Genomic DNA, 17902 nt, shown 5'->3' with positions numbered 1-17902 from the left:
AAAGGTAAGTTATTATCATGGTAATAATGACAGAGGAATAAGCTTAGTACTACAGCAACGTGGCAGAAAGATTGCTTACTTCTGATTCTCAAATGAATTTTTTTTTGGCTTACTTCTTAGATTCAGAATGGTTCGTGAAGAATGTGCAGGATTTCAACAGGTCAATTTGTGATAAAAGGTCCCTCTGGCCTGACAATGTGTGTGAGTAAGTATGAGGATGTAGGCTGTGTTTGGGTAATACGCAATTATAATCATTAGAAGATAAATATTTTTACCTTAAATCCATAGAATGTTGATGTATATGAAATGTTGGTTATGTGATCCACACCTTTAAAATACCAGTTAATGTGTTTTGCATTTGGAATCAGAGCCATCCACCCAGACATATGAGTCAGTCGTTTCTTCTGAAATGGAATAATGCTTGTGCCTATAGGAGAACATAGAACAAGCAAATAATAGTAATCTCTACCTCTAATAAAGTCCTCCTTTTATAAACAAGTGCAAATGTTGGTTTAGTTTAGTTGGTTTAGCAAATATTGGTTTAGTCTATGAAAGTCTTTAAAAAGATTAATATAGCATTTCATTACTTATGTTCTAAATGTCTTCATTTAACTGAAGAACTGAAATGATTAATATTACATTCAACTGGAAAGTAAAATGCTTTCAAACTTGGAATTTTGAATTGAGATGGAGCCTCTATTCCTTAGGGAAAGATATACTTGAAACCTTGTGAAATTACAACTCCTAAAACGAAAGTGCCTAAATATATTAATATAATTATTTAAAGATCATTGATCTAAACATAATTTCATTTTTATTCTTTAAGAACTTATTCAGAATCCTTGATGTAGAATATATAAAAACATAAACTCTGACTCTTTATTAGTTTCCTATATCTGTTGAGCTAATTAAAATCTGTACAACACATATTAATTTTTAGTAGTAAATAGTTTTGTTTGAGTTTAATGGACTTTTGATTTAGAGTTCTTAAAGAACAAGGCTATAACTAGACCTATAACTTAACACTGATGAAGATATATACATTTTACGAATACGAACTTTGAACCTGAACTACCTGTTATGGGAAAAACTGTATAATTTAGTAATGCTTTGGTCACAAGAGAGTGCCTGATAACTTTTTTTTTTTTTTTTAATTTATTTATTATTATTATACTTTAAGTTGTAGGGTACATGTGCATAACATGCAGGTTTGTTACATATGTATACTTGTGCCATGTTAGTCTGCTGCACCCATCAACTCGTCATTTACATCAGGTATAACTCCCAATGCAATCCCTACCCCCTCCCCCCTCCCCATGATAGGCCCCGGTGTGTGATGTTCCCCTTCCTGAGTCCAAGTGATCTCGTTGTTCAGTTCCCACCTATGAGTGAGAACATGCGGTGTTTGGTTTTCTGTTCTTGTGATAGTTTGCTAAGAATGATGGTTTCCAGCTGCATCCATGTCCCTACAAAGGACGCAAACTCATCCTTTTTTATGGCTGCATAGTATTCCATGGTGTATATGTGCCACATTTTCTTAATCCAATCTGTCACTGATGGACATTTGGGTTGATTCCAAGTCTTTGCTATTGTGAATAGTGCTGCAATAAACATACGTGTGCATGTGTCTTTATAGCAGCATCCCAGAAGTTTATTTTCAATAATCTATTTCTTTTCAGCCCGTGTATTTCTGTATCTCAACAATTAATATTTTCTAATTTTTTTCCTCTTATTTTAGAAAACTGAGGGTATAGTTGATATTTCAGTTACTACCAATGGATTTCAAGTCACAGCAGGGGATGCTTTTAGTTACAATTGTTTACAGACGCCGATTATAACTGATTTTAGTCCAAAAGTACGAACAATACTAGGTAAGAAATTCTTCAATAAGATCAGTCATATCTTATTGTCATATGTATAAAAATGTGTGTGCACGTATGTATGTATATGTATTGTCATATATATGCATGTATGTATGTATACGTATTGACATATGTATGAAAAACATTTCTAGAAAGGCTTTTGAAGCATAGTTTCTTCTGCAGTTTTGCTTCTTAAATTGAAACCAGTTATAGTTTTATGTGTGTGTATGTTTTACCATAGATTAATCTATTTATTATTTTATATTGAACATATGCAATAAGGAGAAAAATGGTAATATTTGTTAAAAAAGGACTTTGTCATCTTTTTTCCTTTTGAGCAATTGAATGTACATTTCATCCCTTTGTGGCTGCTACCAACTCTTTCGTTGCTTTTCCTTTTGCCTCTCTAAGTGCTAGGATTTCCTAAATCCAATGAAAGATGAGAGATGAATTGATTTATTTAATATGCAAATTTCACACTGGATAGCAAGTTGAACTTTTTGCATTATTTTTAAAATTTTAAAATACTAGGAGAAGTTAATTTAACAATTAAGGGCTATAATTTTGGAAATGAACTCACACAAAACATGGCGGTGTATGTTGGAGGAAAAACCTGCCAGATTCTTCACTGGAACTTCACAGATATTAGATGCCTTTTGCCCAAGTTGTCTCCTGGAAAACAAGATATCCACGTAGAAGTCAGAAACTGGGGTTTTGCATCAATAAGGTATGATAATGAACACAAACTTGATGGAGTTGTGGAACACATGGGGCTAGTGGAACTGGGATAGGAAAAGAAGTAGGCGTTAAACTTTAGGGGTTGCTCTCTTTACCTTTCTACATCTTCTTTTGCAAAATATGCTGAGAATATCTCATAGAACTGTAATATGACACCTAGTTTTGAGACCAATACCATTCAGATCAGGTTGTAAAATTCTCTGTACAACTAGCCTTATGTATATGTCACATGACTTTGATTCATTCAGGAAATGCGTATCAAGTAGCTTCTAGGGGCTCAGTGCTGCTGGCTGGATTTACACTGGATTAGAGGGGCATCTCCCCTGCATTAATGGTGCTCACAATTTTCTTGGAGAGAAAGATTTCAAACAGAGGATTACACCAAGAGTTTAATTGTAAATGTGAAAAATACTATGCGTTAGAGGTACTAGGTGCAGTAAGAGTCTATAATAGAGAGAGCTGACTTATCCTGAGCATCAGGGAAAGGTTCTCTGAAAAGGTGACAATTAAACCAAGAAATGGGTAGGTGGTGGCCATTTGAAGGAGAGGATGCAGAGAGTCTTTCTCCAACTCAATTTTCTGTAAGGACTTAGTATTTCTTTTTCCCTGAGACTATTTGTTAATTGATAAAATTTAGTTCTAGTGTGAGGAAGTTATTGGTTTAGATTACTTAGAAAAGGAAGATACTGAAATTTTATGGATACAAAAAGGCCAATAAAGCTAATGTCAGAGTAGAAGGAGATGACTGCAGCAAAATCTTGCAAGAAGTAAATGAAAATGAGCAACATTAAACATAAACCTCAGCACTACATCCATCTCCTCTTGGTTTCACAGGGCAGAGCTTACATGGGTTCTGTATTGGCTTGTGCTTTAGCTTGACGATATAATGGGTGAAATTGACACCACACAAAATTGTGTATTCAGATTCAAGAAATACCACGGTTATGCTATGGAAGTAAAAAGTTGACACAGTGACTCACGTGAATTTTTCTGCCTCTCTTAAGTTACGAGGGAAGTTTGAATGTGGAAGTCAAATATGTCATATCAGAAAAGCATTTACATTTTGAAGGCCTCCTAGCAGACGCATTGTCTGTAACCAAGCAAAATAAATTAAAAACTCTCTCCCTGAAGTAGTGGAAGGGAGACCCTGACAAGTTTTCAACAAACATGGAATAATAACTTCAAATTAATTTTACAAAACTTTGATTACTCAAATGTGTGAGATTTAATTACTATTTTTAAAGCAGAGCTACCTTTTTGTTTTACTCTAATGAAAATATAAAATATTTTTAAAAATCTAATGTATTTCTTGTGACCTCAGTTCTCATAAGCATATTTTTCCATAATATTGTAGGATCTTCCATCTCAAATTCTTCTGCCATTAGAATGTTCAGAAATGTAATTTTCATAGTTAGGGGAAAATACTGAATATACTATCCAACCAAATCAAAGATTATGATAATTGCCAGATTGTCTATCTTGAAAAACTAATGTATAATTAAATATCCAACTATTTCCTCTTTCTAAAGAAATCATATCCTAGCAAGGGTTTAGCGAGATAAACCAGAAGAAAGCTCATTGAAAAATGTATCCATTTTTTTTTTCTCAGAGACAAATTAAATTCTTCAATACTGTATGTTTTGGAAGTGACCAGCATGTTTCCACAAAGAGGCTCCTTGTTTGGTGGAACTGAAATCACCATAAGGGGTTTTGGATTCAGCACAATACCAGCTGACAATACCGTGCTGTTAGGTAAGAGCTTCTTTCATAGGAAGGTGATTATCATTTTTCTCAGCTTAAAGGATATACTATAGGTGCTGAGTTATTATATGAAGATTCTAAATCGCAGTTTTATTTTTCTAGTAGTATAAAAAAAGGTTAAGTGTATTTGGTTAAAGTGATAGAGAGAAACTGAATAACTACTTTTGATTTCAATAAATAATTACTGTGTATTTAATGTGTATGCAACATATAGAGTGGAGGAGTTGTTCTGCAGATAATGAGTACTCATACATGATTACTATCAGAAAAGAAGTACCGAAGATCCTACTATGTAAGGCAGAGTTTTTTTTAGGGACTTGGCTGTCGATGAATTATACTTCATCTCTGTAATTCACAAAAAAATTTGACAAAATGTTTGCTTTTTAAAAATATCCAGTATTTATTCTTTCTAGGGTCCATCCCTTGCAATGTTACATCATCATCAGAAAATGTCATAAAATGTATTCTTCATTCAACTGGGAATATATTCAGGATTACTAACAATGGGAAAGATTCAGGTATCAGCCATTTATATACTATGAAAAAATGGAAGCACTTAAACCTGAAATTAATTTGATTTTTATTTATTTTGTATTTCAAATTATTGAGAGACTGAGTACTCTTATTTCTTTTATAATTTGTCAGCAGTAACTGCTTGACATAGAGGGTCATATATAGAGTGAATTAATGGTAGATTGAATCTAGAAGGCCGTACTTTACAGTTTCCAACTTCAGGAATTGCCATTTGGTTTTGCTGCAGTACAGAAACTCCCAAATTGTAGTTTATTATCCGTCATGGATTTCCAAATGAACATTCCAAATAAAACTGATCATAGCTTTAAAAATATTCTCTGTAAGCTTTCTAAGCAAATTATTTATTGACTTCTAATTTTTTTTTTCAAATTGTCTTGATCATCACTTTTGGAGTTTTGTGACTTAATTTTTCCTTATCTTCTTTTTACCTTGCTTTCCAGTATTTCTATTTGTTTTTGTTTAGTGCTTAAATTATGTAAGTAATTAAGTTTTAGTGTTGATTAAAATGTTTTTACTACTGACTGTACATAAACTGCAATGTTGTCAAAGATAATTATTAAGAAATTCTCTTTTTCTTTTAAAATATGACTCAATTCTTGTTCCCAGTACATGGATTAGGTTATGCCTGGTCACCATCAGTCCTAAATGTGTCTGTAGGGGACACAGTGGCATGGCATTGGCAAACACATCCATTTCTTAGAGGGATAGGATATAGGGTTTTTTCTGTCTCCAGTCCTGGAAGTGTAATTTATGATGGCAAAGGATTCACAAATGGAAGACAAAAATCTACATCAGGTATGTTTCTGCTTACTGGGTTTCACATCATGCCACTTTTTCCTAGATCTAATAAAATGACATTTTTTGGTAGATTTAATACAGTATTTTTACATAAGTAATATACACAAATGCATAAGGTAAATTAGTTGGCATTTTATTGCTGTAGTAAAAATGTTAGCAATAAGTGTAAGCAAGTTATTTTATACATACTCAAGTGAGTTCTGATATTAGAAATATTTTATATTGATTCTGTGATAATCAATCAATTGAAAAAATGTTGTGAAACCAAAATGCAATAAAATAGGAATATATGTTTAAATCAAACCAATCTGGTAGCAAGTGATGAACTTTGACTGACTGAAATCAATTGGAAATCAGTGTTTCTTATAGGACAGCTCAGAGTAAAATGTGCCTTTTAGATTGCCTGTTTTGTTTTGTACATGTAAGATTTTGAACTTTTAACTCATGAAAAAAAATTCTTTCATTTCATGTTGAATTTTTCTTTAAATTTTGGTATGTTATGCTCGGCTTGCCATGGTTTTCTAGAAAATCAATGCTAGATCTTGTTTGGAATGTAATTTCATTACACAAGATAGCTTTTAATAGTCAGCGAGTTTTCTTACTACATTCTGTTGACATTTCATACACTTGAAAAATAAGAAACTGTCATCTGCATGTGCATTTAAATGATCATTTCAAGTCGTTTTCAGTCTCTTTTCAAAGATGCATTAATTGCTTATATTTATTATGTACAATCTCATTTTATGGCAGGTTCATTTTCTTACCAATTTACTTCACCTGGAATCCATTATTATAGCAGCGGGTACGTTGATGAGGCTCACTCCATTTTTCTCCAAGGAGTCATTAATGTTTTACCAGCTGAAACCAGGCACATTCCCCTGCACCTGTTTGTGGGTAGCTCTGAAGCCACATATGCTCATGGTAAGATGGTTAAAGATGGAAACTCTGTTACACAGGTGACCCAGGGTGTGTGTGATATTTCCGGAGCAGGTAGCAGATGACTGGGTCTCACTGTGCTTCTCTCTTACTAGCCACGTGACCTTGAATGGGTTTGGGCTTCTCTGAGGCTGGAATTTTATCCTCTGAAATAAGGATTATGTTAATGTCTTCCCACCAGTCTCTCCCTCAGAATCGTTGTGTGCCTCAAGTGAGATGTAATGTAAAAATGTTCTGACACTATGTATGTGCCTGGACATATATTAAAATGTAAGATGATGTTATTATTTTCCCCATGGGGTCTGGCCTTGGACAAACTGAAAAATAAATCAATTTTATATTCAGTTTTCTCTCTTTACTGTGACATCTTTGATAAGGTCTTTAATACTTTTGTACTGCCTAAGACCCATTTGTCATTTTGTTTTTCAAAAAAGATTTACCAGAATTTAAACCATCATCATCAAAATAAAAAGTAACACAGTTCAAAAACAGTTATCGTTCTAGAATGTTATTCATGACTTACAGGCAGTTCTTTTGTCTAAAGGAGGACCTGAGAACTGGCACTTGGGAAGCTCTGTGGCAGGCTGCTTAGCAACAGAACCCCTGTGCGGCCTGGACAATACCAGGGTTAAAAATTCAAAAAGATTGCTATTTGAGGTTTCAAGTTGTTTTTCACCATCTATAAGCAACATTACACCATCCACTGGAACAGTAAATGAACTAATAACAATTATTGGACATGGCTTTAGTAATCTCACATGTGCTAATAAGGTAAGAATATAAATACCTCCTTTGTACTTCTATTACATGTTCCCAATGAAAGTATTTTGACGATAACCTTGTTATTTAATTTTTACGAGCTTTATTGAGATTTATCACATACCATACAATTCACCCATTTAAAGTGTATAATTCATAAACTTTTAGCATAAGCACAGAGTTGACATTCGTCACACAATCAATTTTAGAACATTTTCATTACCAAAACAAACAAACAAACAAACAAACAAACCCTAAATCCCTTAGATATCACACATAACCCCTCCATCGATCCCAGCCCAGGGCAATCTCTAATCTACTTTCTGTCTTTATAGATTTGGCTGTTCTGGACATTTCTTGTAAATAGAATCATACAATATGTGGTTCATTGTGACCAAGTTTATTTATTTTTCACTCAGCATAATGTTTTCAAGATTCACCAAAGTTGTACCATGTATCAGTACTTCATTCTTTTTTTGACCTAGTAATATTCTATTGTATGTTAAACAACCTTTTATTTATCCGTTCATCAGTTGATGGGCATTTGGGTTGTTTTCACCTTTTGATTATTATGAATAATGTAGCAATGCACATTTATGTACAAATCACAATTTAATCCAAGAGATGCCTTAATCAGCCCCTCCCCAATTAAATTTATGAATAAAAGATATTTATTTGCACATGATTAGCTTTTTAAATTTATAGTTGTTGCTAATACAACATTTGTTTATACTGGAGATATGTATTGACTTGTTTTATTTTGCATTCATTTCACTTACAGGTTACAATTGGTAGCTACCCTTGTGTCGTAGAAGAAAGTAGTGAGGATTCAATTACATGTCATATTGACCCTCAAAACTCAATGGATGTTGGTATCAGGGAAATTGTCACTTTGACTGTCTACAACTTGGGCACTGCTATCAATACGTTGTCCAATGAATTTGATAGGCGATTTGTGCTTTTGCCAAACATTGACCTGGTGTTGCCAAATGCAGGATCAACTACAGGAATGACAAGAGTGACCATAACAGGCTCTGGATTTGCAGTTTCTTCTGCAGGTGTAAAAGTCCTTATGGGTCATTTCCCATGTAAAGTTCTATCAGTGGATTATACATCCATTGAATGTGAAACATCCCCTGCTGCCCAACAGCTTGTGGATGTAGATCTTCTAATACATGGAGTGCCTGCCCAGTGCCAGGGAAACTGCACCTTTTCATATTTAGAAAGCATCACTCCTTATATAACAGGAGTCTTCCCAAACTCTGTCATAGGGTCTGTAAAAGTTCTTATTGAAGGAGAAGGTTTGGGGACTGTTTTGGAGGACATTGCTGTTTTCATTGGAAATCAACAGTTCAGAGCAATAGAGGTTAATGAAAACAACATCACTGCTCTTGTGACTCCTCTCCCAGTTGGACATCATTCTCTTAGTGTTGTGGTGGGAAGCAAAGGCTTGGCTCTGGGAAACCTGACTGTCAGCAGCCCCCCAGTAGCATCTCTATCACCAACTTCTGGAAGCATTGGTGGTGGAACTACATTGGTGATCACAGGAAATGGCTTCTATCCAGGCAACACTACAGTCACTATTGGGGATGACCCTTGTCAAATTATTTCCATCAACCCCAATGAAGTCAACTGCCGCACTCCCGCTGGGACCACTGGAATGGTCGGTGTTAAAATCTTTGTTAATACAATTGCTTATCCACCTTTGCTTTTTACATATGCCCTGGAGGATACTCCATTTCTCAGAGGAATTATCCCAAGCAGAGGTACTCCAATATCTGCCTTATTATCTTGATATTATTGTATCGATAATATTTATTAGTGTAGACTGGAATGATATTTGTAAATAACTATTAAGGTGTGTTTATAAATGATCCCAATTACACCTAATACATGGGATTCAAGTTCTGTGTAGTCTGTATTGTATGATTATTTTTCACACATTTATGGGATAACAATTTTAGACAAATTTCAACTTCTATTGAGGAACAAAATTCCGGTTAACTTGAGCTAAAAATAAGTGAAGATAGACCAAAACTGCTAATTCATTTATGTTATTGATGTTGATTTGAACTAGAAACTCCAGTTAAAATTCAAAAGTTGCAATCTTACTTACATTGAGAGTGTTTCAGAGTACCTTATTTCCATGAAACTACAAATGAGTATTAACTTATTAGCACACCAGAATTCTTTTTAAGGAGATAATTGGCACATTCAGTGGAGAAAATGTTATAAAATAAGATTTTCTTAATTACTTAGCATGACTCATTTTTCTAATTTAACAATAGTTTGATATATCATCTTGGTCCTTTGTCATTATGCTATGCTGTTTCTGATCATCTTCGAGCTATTAGAATGCTTATTATATACGCACTGAATTCTGGAGAGGAAGCTGTAGCATAATAGTTGAGAGCTTGGCTCTCAAATGGCTCAAATTTTGGTTCCTTTAGTTTCCAGCTATGAAATTTTGGACAAGTTTTTTTAAACATCAATTTCTTTATTTATGCAGGTACATACATTATAAAGTTAAAGAAGTTTATTCTTATAATGTAACTTAGAATAGTACATTTAATGAAGAACTCATTAAATGTTAGCCTTTTAGAAAAGTCTTTTTTAGGTTACATCACAAGAGAAATGTATCAGGTTTGTGTAAGTAGTATTTTCTGCCTTCAAAGAGTTTGCTGTCGAAATCTTCTTTAATATGTCAAATTTGCTCATTTTGAAAGATGTGAACAATAGCAATGGCATATTTCTTTCCCATATGGTTGTAATCATTGCAAATAATGGCATATGTTTCTTATTTCCATGGACTGTGTCTCTTCCTATCTCTGTCTTTGAATGATTTTTTTTTTTCAAAACAATGCATTCAAAGGTATAGGAGACTTGAAGACGTGTGAAAACTGAACTGTTTTTATTTGTTGAAGAGACAGGCGACACTGAGAACAACACTGTTGCATTTGAAAGGCAAAATGTCAAGCAAAATTAAATGTTAAGACCCATACAACTTTCTTTAGATTGTATCTTAAAACTATTTCGGCCAGGCACGGTGGCTCATGCCTGTAAGCACTTTGGGAAGCTGAGGTGGGTGGATTGCCTGAGCTCAGGAGTTCGAGATCAGCCTGGGCAACATGGTGAAACCTCGTCTCTACTAAAATACAAAAAATTAGCCGCGCGTGGCGGCATGTGCCTGGAGTCCCAGCTACTCTGGAGGCTGAGGCAGGAGAATCGCTTGAATCCGGGAGGCAGAAGTTGCAATGAGCTGAGATTGCACCACTGCGCTCTAGCCTGGGCGACAGAGCGAGATTCCATCTCCAAAACAAACAAAGAAACAAACAAACAAAATTATTCCTAACATGAAATATCTCTTTAGTATCTGTCATGTTTAAAATAAAATAATTATTTATATTTAAGCAATCCTCACTATGGTCAATTATATGGTAATTCTTTATTATTATCACTTGAATTAAAATCAAACTACTACTTGAGGGCACTGTGTTTGTAAAAAGTTATGTTGACTAATTTTCATTTAAAATTTAGGTATGCGAATATTCATTTGAACAGCCTAGGAAAAATTCCATATGTTTAATGCCCTTGATGTACATTTGTCAAAAGAGGGAAGCAAGAGAACAGCCAGAATCTAATTATTTGTTCTATGTGCACTCATTCAAGGCATTAACATCAACATTCACCTACAAATCTTTAAATTAATTCCTTTTTTCTGTATTTACTATCTTACACCCATTTACATATCGTAATTTGTTTACCAAGTCATAACTATCAAAAACGTTTGAATTAAGAAAAATGTAGTCTCTCCTCAAAAGAGTTGCTAATGTCAGGAAGGAAGGTACCAAAAATAAAGATAGTAAGCCTCATCCTTAAAATATGCTCTAACCCACGCTGCTCAGACATTCATACTTCCTAACTCTAGACCTGCTCTTCTCTCCTCCTCTCTTCTCTATTAGTGTGAATTAGTAACTTACAACTCAATAGAATGGACAGAAAGGCTGGAAAAATAATAAACATTAAGATAAATCACTTATAATTAATATACAGTAGAATGTAGGATATATTGTAGTCAAAATGTATGACACAGCATGTATTGTTAATATTTATATTAGTTTTAAAACACTAGGTATTCTTTTATTTATAAAAGTAAAGAGGTATATCTTTAAATGAGTGTGTATTAATAGTTAGATATATTTATATTGTGTGCTTTTTTTTTTTTTAGGTCCACCAGGAACTGAAATTGAGATCACTGGATCCAACTTTGGCACTGAGATCTTGGAAATCTCGGTGATGATAAATAACATTCAGTGTAACGTAACCATGGCCAATGATAGTGTGTTGCAGTGCATCGTGGGAGATCATGCTGGGGGCACATTTCCTGTTATGATGCATCATAAGACAAAAGGCTCAGCTGTGTCCACAGTTGTATTTGAGTACCCGCTTAATATTCAAAATATTAATCCAAGCCAAGGTAGTCAAAGTATGCAGGAAACTGCAGATATTTTGTTTCAGAAAACACTTATTTAGAAACCTTATTTAGAAAATAATATGTTCTTCAAACACATAAAATTTCTAGTTTTGTGTGTTCTTTTTTTTTTTTTTTTTTTTTTTTTTGAGATGGAGTCTCACTCAGTCTCCCAGGTTGGAGTGCAGTGGTGCGATCTTGGCTCACTGCAAGCTCGGCCTCCCGGATTCATGCCATTCTCCTCCCTCAGTCTCCTGAGTAGCTGGGACTGCAGGCAAAACACCACCATGCCCGGCTAATTTTTTTTTTTTTTGTATTTTTAGTAGAGACGGGGTTTCACCGTGAAAATTTCTAGTTCTTATAGCACAATACAAATATTTTTCTTTATGTTGCAAATAAATAAGCATGTTAAGTGTATAATTATTTATTTCAAAATACTAAACTTTAAAATATAATACCTTATATTTCTTAGTGATGTATGATTAATTTATTTAAAACTTAATCTTACTTAAAATGACAGTTATATGTGAAAATGTTTCTTAAATCATGTTTAGACATCACTGGTATGTAATTATTTCTACATAAATTAATATCTTTTTTATTTAAAAATTTTTTTGGTTAAAAACCTTAAGAAAGTATAAATAAACCAACCTACTTATAATTAAAATTGTAATTGCATAGTCTATGTTTTGCCTACTCTGAAATCCTTTGTGACATCTCTTTTAAGTAAAATTTTAGTTCCTAGAAATAGTTCAAATAAATTACCAGATATGACATTTACTCAGTGAGGATTTTAAAACACTACAATCAAAAGAGATTCAGTTGCATTCATAGAATAATGCACTATAATTTGAGTTCTAAGAAAATCTTCATTTAATGTAACTTACTTTTAACATTTAAAATAAAGGTAAAAAATATGTACACAGAAGAGGTTTTATTTTAATTAGCTTTGTTTTTCCTTTTTATTTGTCTTCACTAGGGAGCTTTGGTGGGGGTCAAACCATGACTGTGACAGGCACCGGATTTAATCCACAAAATTCAATTATATTAGTTTGTGGCTCAGAATGTGCAATTGACAGGCTTAGATCTGATTACACAACATTATTATGTGAAATTCCATCTAATAATGGTAAGTTGTCAGAAAAAATAATGGAAGTCTTTGAGAACTAGTTAATTTTATAAAGATCAGTTAATTTCTTTTTTCAAGTTACTGGCTGCCTTGGAGTAATTAAATCACTTTATTACTGTCCTGATTCTAAGCAATTTCTCCAGGACATTTTCTAGATTCACATGTCTTTTGAGATTCATAAATTGCAGATGGAATTGTTTATAATAAATTGCAGTTTTCCAGTTTATGGTGTAAACTGATGGTTCTTAGTCTATTGAGCATACCAAATGGAGAACACATTTTTAGTTCCCATTAGAATATTAGGCTTCCATTAAAGATAGGAGTTCCATTAATGGCTATGAGTGTCAATGCCGGTGGTGCATTGCTAAACTCAAACCCTACCTGTGTCATTGAAAAAGTTATTTAACCTCTCTATGCTTCAGTTTTTCCAACTATAAAGTGAGATGAATCACAGTAGTCTACTGGATTTTTGTCAGGTTTAATAAGTTAATGTACATAAACTGGATGGAATGATGTCTAGAACCATATGTAATTCGCTATTATTCTCATGCTTACTTATTCATTTTTAGTTAATGGTTAAGAGCCTGGTCTCTGAGGAGTCCCTGTATCTCAGTTTTGTTACTTACTGTGTAACCCTAACTAAGTAACTTAACTTCTCTCTGCTTCAGTTTCTCCACGTATGAAATGGAGATATTATTAACTCTAATTCAATAGATTGTTGTGAAGATTAAATATTTGGTAGTTTAGATAACAAATCTTAGTTATTACTTCACAAAATTTAAGAAGATATTTAAACAATGTGAATATTCTAGAAGAATAAAGGATATATTTTATGTGAACACATTTTTTAAAACATTAACAAAATTTTTGAAGCTTTTCTAAATATTATTGCTTCTTTCTCTGACTTCCTTAACAAAGAATATTGAAAAATGCAATATTTTTATGATTGAGCTTATTTATCATTTTGACACCAGAGTTTGAATCCTGATTAAAAATATATATATACGTAGCAATGCTTCGAGACTTGTCAAGGTTTTAGGTTGTTTGTCTTAACACTGGCTCTGCATCTTCTCGTTATGTTTTTGCATCAGGTTTCTGTAGTCCTTGTTTCTGACCTTGCCTTCAGCTGTCACTGCTTGCTGTTATCAGTGTGTGTGTCTTTAAGCAGTTCTTCCCTCCTTCCTGTTCTAATTTACAAAGTTAGATTCTCTAGAATTGGAAAACTAAGCAGGCAGGTTTGTAGAATGTTCTACGCAAGAGTCTCCTTGGCAGGATCCAAGGGCTTTTTCTTCTGTTGATAGTGAGCATGAACTTTGTAATGTTTTTGGCTATTGCTAGAGGCCACTATTATTCATATGCAGCCCATGTATATTGGAAAAGGAAGATGATTGTGTGAAAAGGAAGATGTTATTGAAAATGTTTGGAGGTCTTGGAAATGAATCAGGGTCTGATGGCAGAACTGCATTCACTCTGATCCTCCTCTCATAGGCACGGGAGCTGAGCAAGCCTGTGAAGTGAGTGTGGTTAATGGGAAAGATTTGTCACAGTCAATGACTCCGTTTACATACGCAGTGTCACTGACTCCACTCATCACTGCAGTGTCTCCCAGAAGAGGCAGTACAGCAGGCGGCACCAGACTGACAGTCATGGGATCAGGATTCAGGTACTGTCTCCACACACACATGCATCGTTGTGCATTTCCAGACTCGAGCCATTACACCTGCTTTCTCCTATGCCTGGACAGTGTGGAAATACAGTCATGTAATGTGTACTTATATGCTCGTAACTTATGCTTAAGGCAAAAATAGTACTAATTGCTAACATTTACTGAGTATTTATTTTGTGGCAACCACTTGCCTACCCACAGAGACATCCTGCCTTACTTCCTGAGATGTTTTTATCTCATTTTATGGTTAGAAGACAGATTAAACAGGTTAGACAACTTGCCCCCAATCCTAGTATGTAGCATCACAAATATAAATCCCCTTCTTGATATGCTTTCCCCACCATCTTATCTCCAGCCATGATCTGCTTCATTGGGTCAAAGAAACACCTTTCCATACAGCAAGTCTATTCCACTGTAATTGGTCAAGTTTCTTTTTCTTAAACATACTCATCATTTGGCTCAAGTTTGTGCACTGCGTTACCATCATTATTCAGATGGGGAAGGCTGAAGTCAAAACACCAGATCACATACACCACAGAAGCTCATTGTAACTCCTCAAGCAGTTGTGATTACCTTTGACTTGCATTTTTACCTGGAGGTTAAGTTCTAAAGTCCACAAACATGATAAAAATGTCACATGGACAAGTGATCCTTGAAAATCTCTTTTAAAAGTACCTGTTGGGAGATCAACATAGAACCACTGAACAACAACAAAAATCACTGCTTTATTTTCCCCAACACTGGAACACTGGCTATTTACAGTCCTATTTTCTGGACTCTTAACCTCTTTGTTTACTTTTTTTTTCAATAAATATTTTGAAATCTTAGTATCAGAAAAAAGCATCAATCTGCACTTTGGTGGCTGATAGAATCAGGTTTATTTATTTATTTATTTATTTATTTATTTATTTATTTTTTGCAATAATATGTAGGAATAAAAGGGTTTGACAGCGTGATCTAGAAGTTTGGGAAAAACATACATGTTATGTGTTCCCTCTTTTTTTACAGTGAAAATGTAGAGGATGTTCATATCACTATAGCTGAAGCCAAATGTGATGTTGAGTATTCCAACAAGACACACATCATCTGCATGACAGATGCCCATACTCCCTCAGGGTGGGCTCCAGTTCGTGTCCACATCAGAGGTGTCGGCATGGCCAAACTGGTAATAGTGCTGTTGGGTATAGTAATCACAGCAACAGAAAACTAGCATTATGGGAGGTGGGCTAATTGGTAATGGTTGTTTTACTTTAATATCTCCAAAAAAATAACTGAGCTGTGACTATAATAAATTTAAAGTAGCTTATGTTTTTTGTTGCTTTTCCTAAAATTTTTATTATTTTAGATTTTTTATTTTTCTGAGTTGTGGGGTAATTGGTAATAGACTTTTTAAACTTGATCATTATTGTGAAATAAACCAAGAGGCAATTATAACACATTTTAAGTAGGTTAGATTTTATTAATAAAATGCTTATTGTTTGTATATATTACATATATTTACTATGCAATATAAATATATTTATATTGTAATAAAAAGCTTTTTGAAAAATCGAATGAAAAACTCTGGTAAAATCCCTAAATTTTAAGGTCTCCTATGTTCTATTACAGGATAATGCTGACTTTCTTTATATTGATGCTTGGTCCTCCAATTTCTCATGGGGGGGACAATCTCCCCCAGAAGAAGGGTCTCTTGTTGTTATTACAAAAGGACAGACCATTCTGCTGGATCAAAGCACCCCTATTTTGAAAATGTTGCTTATTCAGGGTAAATTTCTGAATATCTGTTCATTAGACTCTGCCTGAGAAATATTTCTGTGAAACTGATTTAATCAAAGTCCACAATTAAGAACATCCATAGTTGCATCATATTTTTAGTACACAGTGTAGTCCTGGGCTTTCTAAATTGAGTATTGCAATCCATTTGTGGTTATGATATTATTTAATGTGTTGCAGCCAGCATTTTAAAAATTAAATAGGATAGAAAGCATAAGAATGGATTGCATGCATATGAGTAAGTACCTTTTAAAAGTAAATGTTGTTTTATGAAACTTTTGGTTCAATAACAAAGTGGGGAGGTGTGAGCATGCCCGCCCACTTTCAGTAGCTCACAACAAAAAAGGCATTTTCCACTTTGAAAAACACTGATGTAATGGGTCCCAAGAGTTAAAAAGTCATAGAGATTTGTCCTAAATGATCCCCTTGACTCCCTTTGGAAGATAGGTTGTGATTTTCACCTTTCCCTATGAACCTGTTTCTGTTGTTGCCTGGGGTTGTCTCTGCTGCTGTATTTTGTTTTTTACTGTAGAAAACTAAATAACCATGACTGTGATAATTGCATGTAAAAGAATCATTAATTGGTAAGAGTAGACTGCTTGAGGATTTAGTGTAGAAACTTTGCCATAACAGCTGAGCCATCGGAAGACTCCTGCATTGTTATTGTACTATTTTTAACTTCGGGGAAAATAGAAAAGTTTCAGGTTTTTGAAGTTATTAAATATTGGACCTTTGGACAAATAAAATTTTACTACTTACAAATTTACACTAGTCTCATAAAAATGTATCTTGGTATGATCTTTAATAATGCTGATCAGGCTATAGCTGTTGACAGTGCAAATTAATGGGTAAAAGTTCAGAGCTAATGTTGACATTATAACCGTTTTTATAAACATGCTTTTCTTTAAATGCTTTCATTATTAATTTATATTTTGAGGTGCTGTCTTTGTAGAACGAATTTGCATAGCTGAGCTATTTAGTAGCATCTAAAATAAGCTACTTTCCCAATGTTCGAGGGAAAGTAATCTTCCCTGGAATTTGATTGTCTGTAAACTCCCACTGTCTTGTCTGGAGTTTTTATGTTTTTATGTTGCCAAAGAACTGAAGTGAAGTTACATGCATAACAATAGCAGAACTTGAATGAGGAATTAAAGTTTAATTTACTGTATAATTTAATAATTATTATGTTAAATTGTAATGAGTAATTTAATAGGTAACTTTTAACAAGACTTTTCCTTGTGATGTATTTTAAAATTCTATGATTCATAGGTGGAACTCTAATATTTGATGAAGCTGACATTGAACTCCAGGCAGAAAATATTCTAATTACAGATGGAGGCATTCTTCAGGTATTCAAAAGAACATAATACATGTTCATTTTTAACCTTTCTCCATTCCTTTTTTAAAATACTATGTGTAAAATGGATAGTTAATTATACCAACCTCTCCTAAGTTTATTTTTGTTTAGGTCTCTG

The 17902-nt window shown here is 33.9% G+C and overlaps 2 protein-coding genes across 2 annotated transcripts in view; one reads left to right on the top strand and one right to left on the bottom strand.

Annotated features, from left to right (window-relative positions):
- Nucleotides 1–17902, bottom strand: part of PKHD1L1 (PKHD1 like 1) — a 191211-nt gene that overhangs the window by 48792 nt on the left and 124517 nt on the right. Inside the window, 1 exon segment of the mRNA XM_031669316.1 lies at nt 276–427. Coding sequence (XP_031525176.1) covers nt 276–427 — 152 coding nt within the window.
- The window catches only part of LOC116276399 (fibrocystin-L), a 33392-nt gene continuing 17104 nt past the window's right edge, over nt 1615–17902 (top strand). The window contains exons 1-14 of the mRNA XM_031669705.1: nt 1615–1871; nt 2394–2589; nt 4210–4352; nt 4775–4879; nt 5502–5690; nt 6444–6614; nt 7174–7400; nt 8170–9154; nt 11617–11865; nt 12839–12988; nt 14477–14651; nt 15663–15819; nt 16263–16419; nt 17697–17776. Coding sequence (XP_031525565.1) covers nt 2450–2589; nt 4210–4352; nt 4775–4879; nt 5502–5690; nt 6444–6614; nt 7174–7400; nt 8170–9154; nt 11617–11865; nt 12839–12988; nt 14477–14651; nt 15663–15819; nt 16263–16419; nt 17697–17776 — 2928 coding nt within the window. The 5' untranslated portion in view covers nt 1615–1871; nt 2394–2449. The remainder of the gene's footprint in view (nt 1872–2393; nt 2590–4209; nt 4353–4774; nt 4880–5501; nt 5691–6443; nt 6615–7173; nt 7401–8169; nt 9155–11616; nt 11866–12838; nt 12989–14476; nt 14652–15662; nt 15820–16262; nt 16420–17696; nt 17777–17902) is intronic.

This window comes from Papio anubis, chromosome 8 (genome assembly GCF_008728515.1).
Source record: "Papio anubis isolate 15944 chromosome 8, Panubis1.0, whole genome shotgun sequence".
NCBI lineage: Eukaryota > Metazoa > Chordata > Mammalia > Primates > Cercopithecidae > Papio > Papio anubis.
The sequence above is the reverse complement of the archived record's forward strand: the minus strand, read 5'-3'. Positions and strand labels throughout refer to the sequence as shown.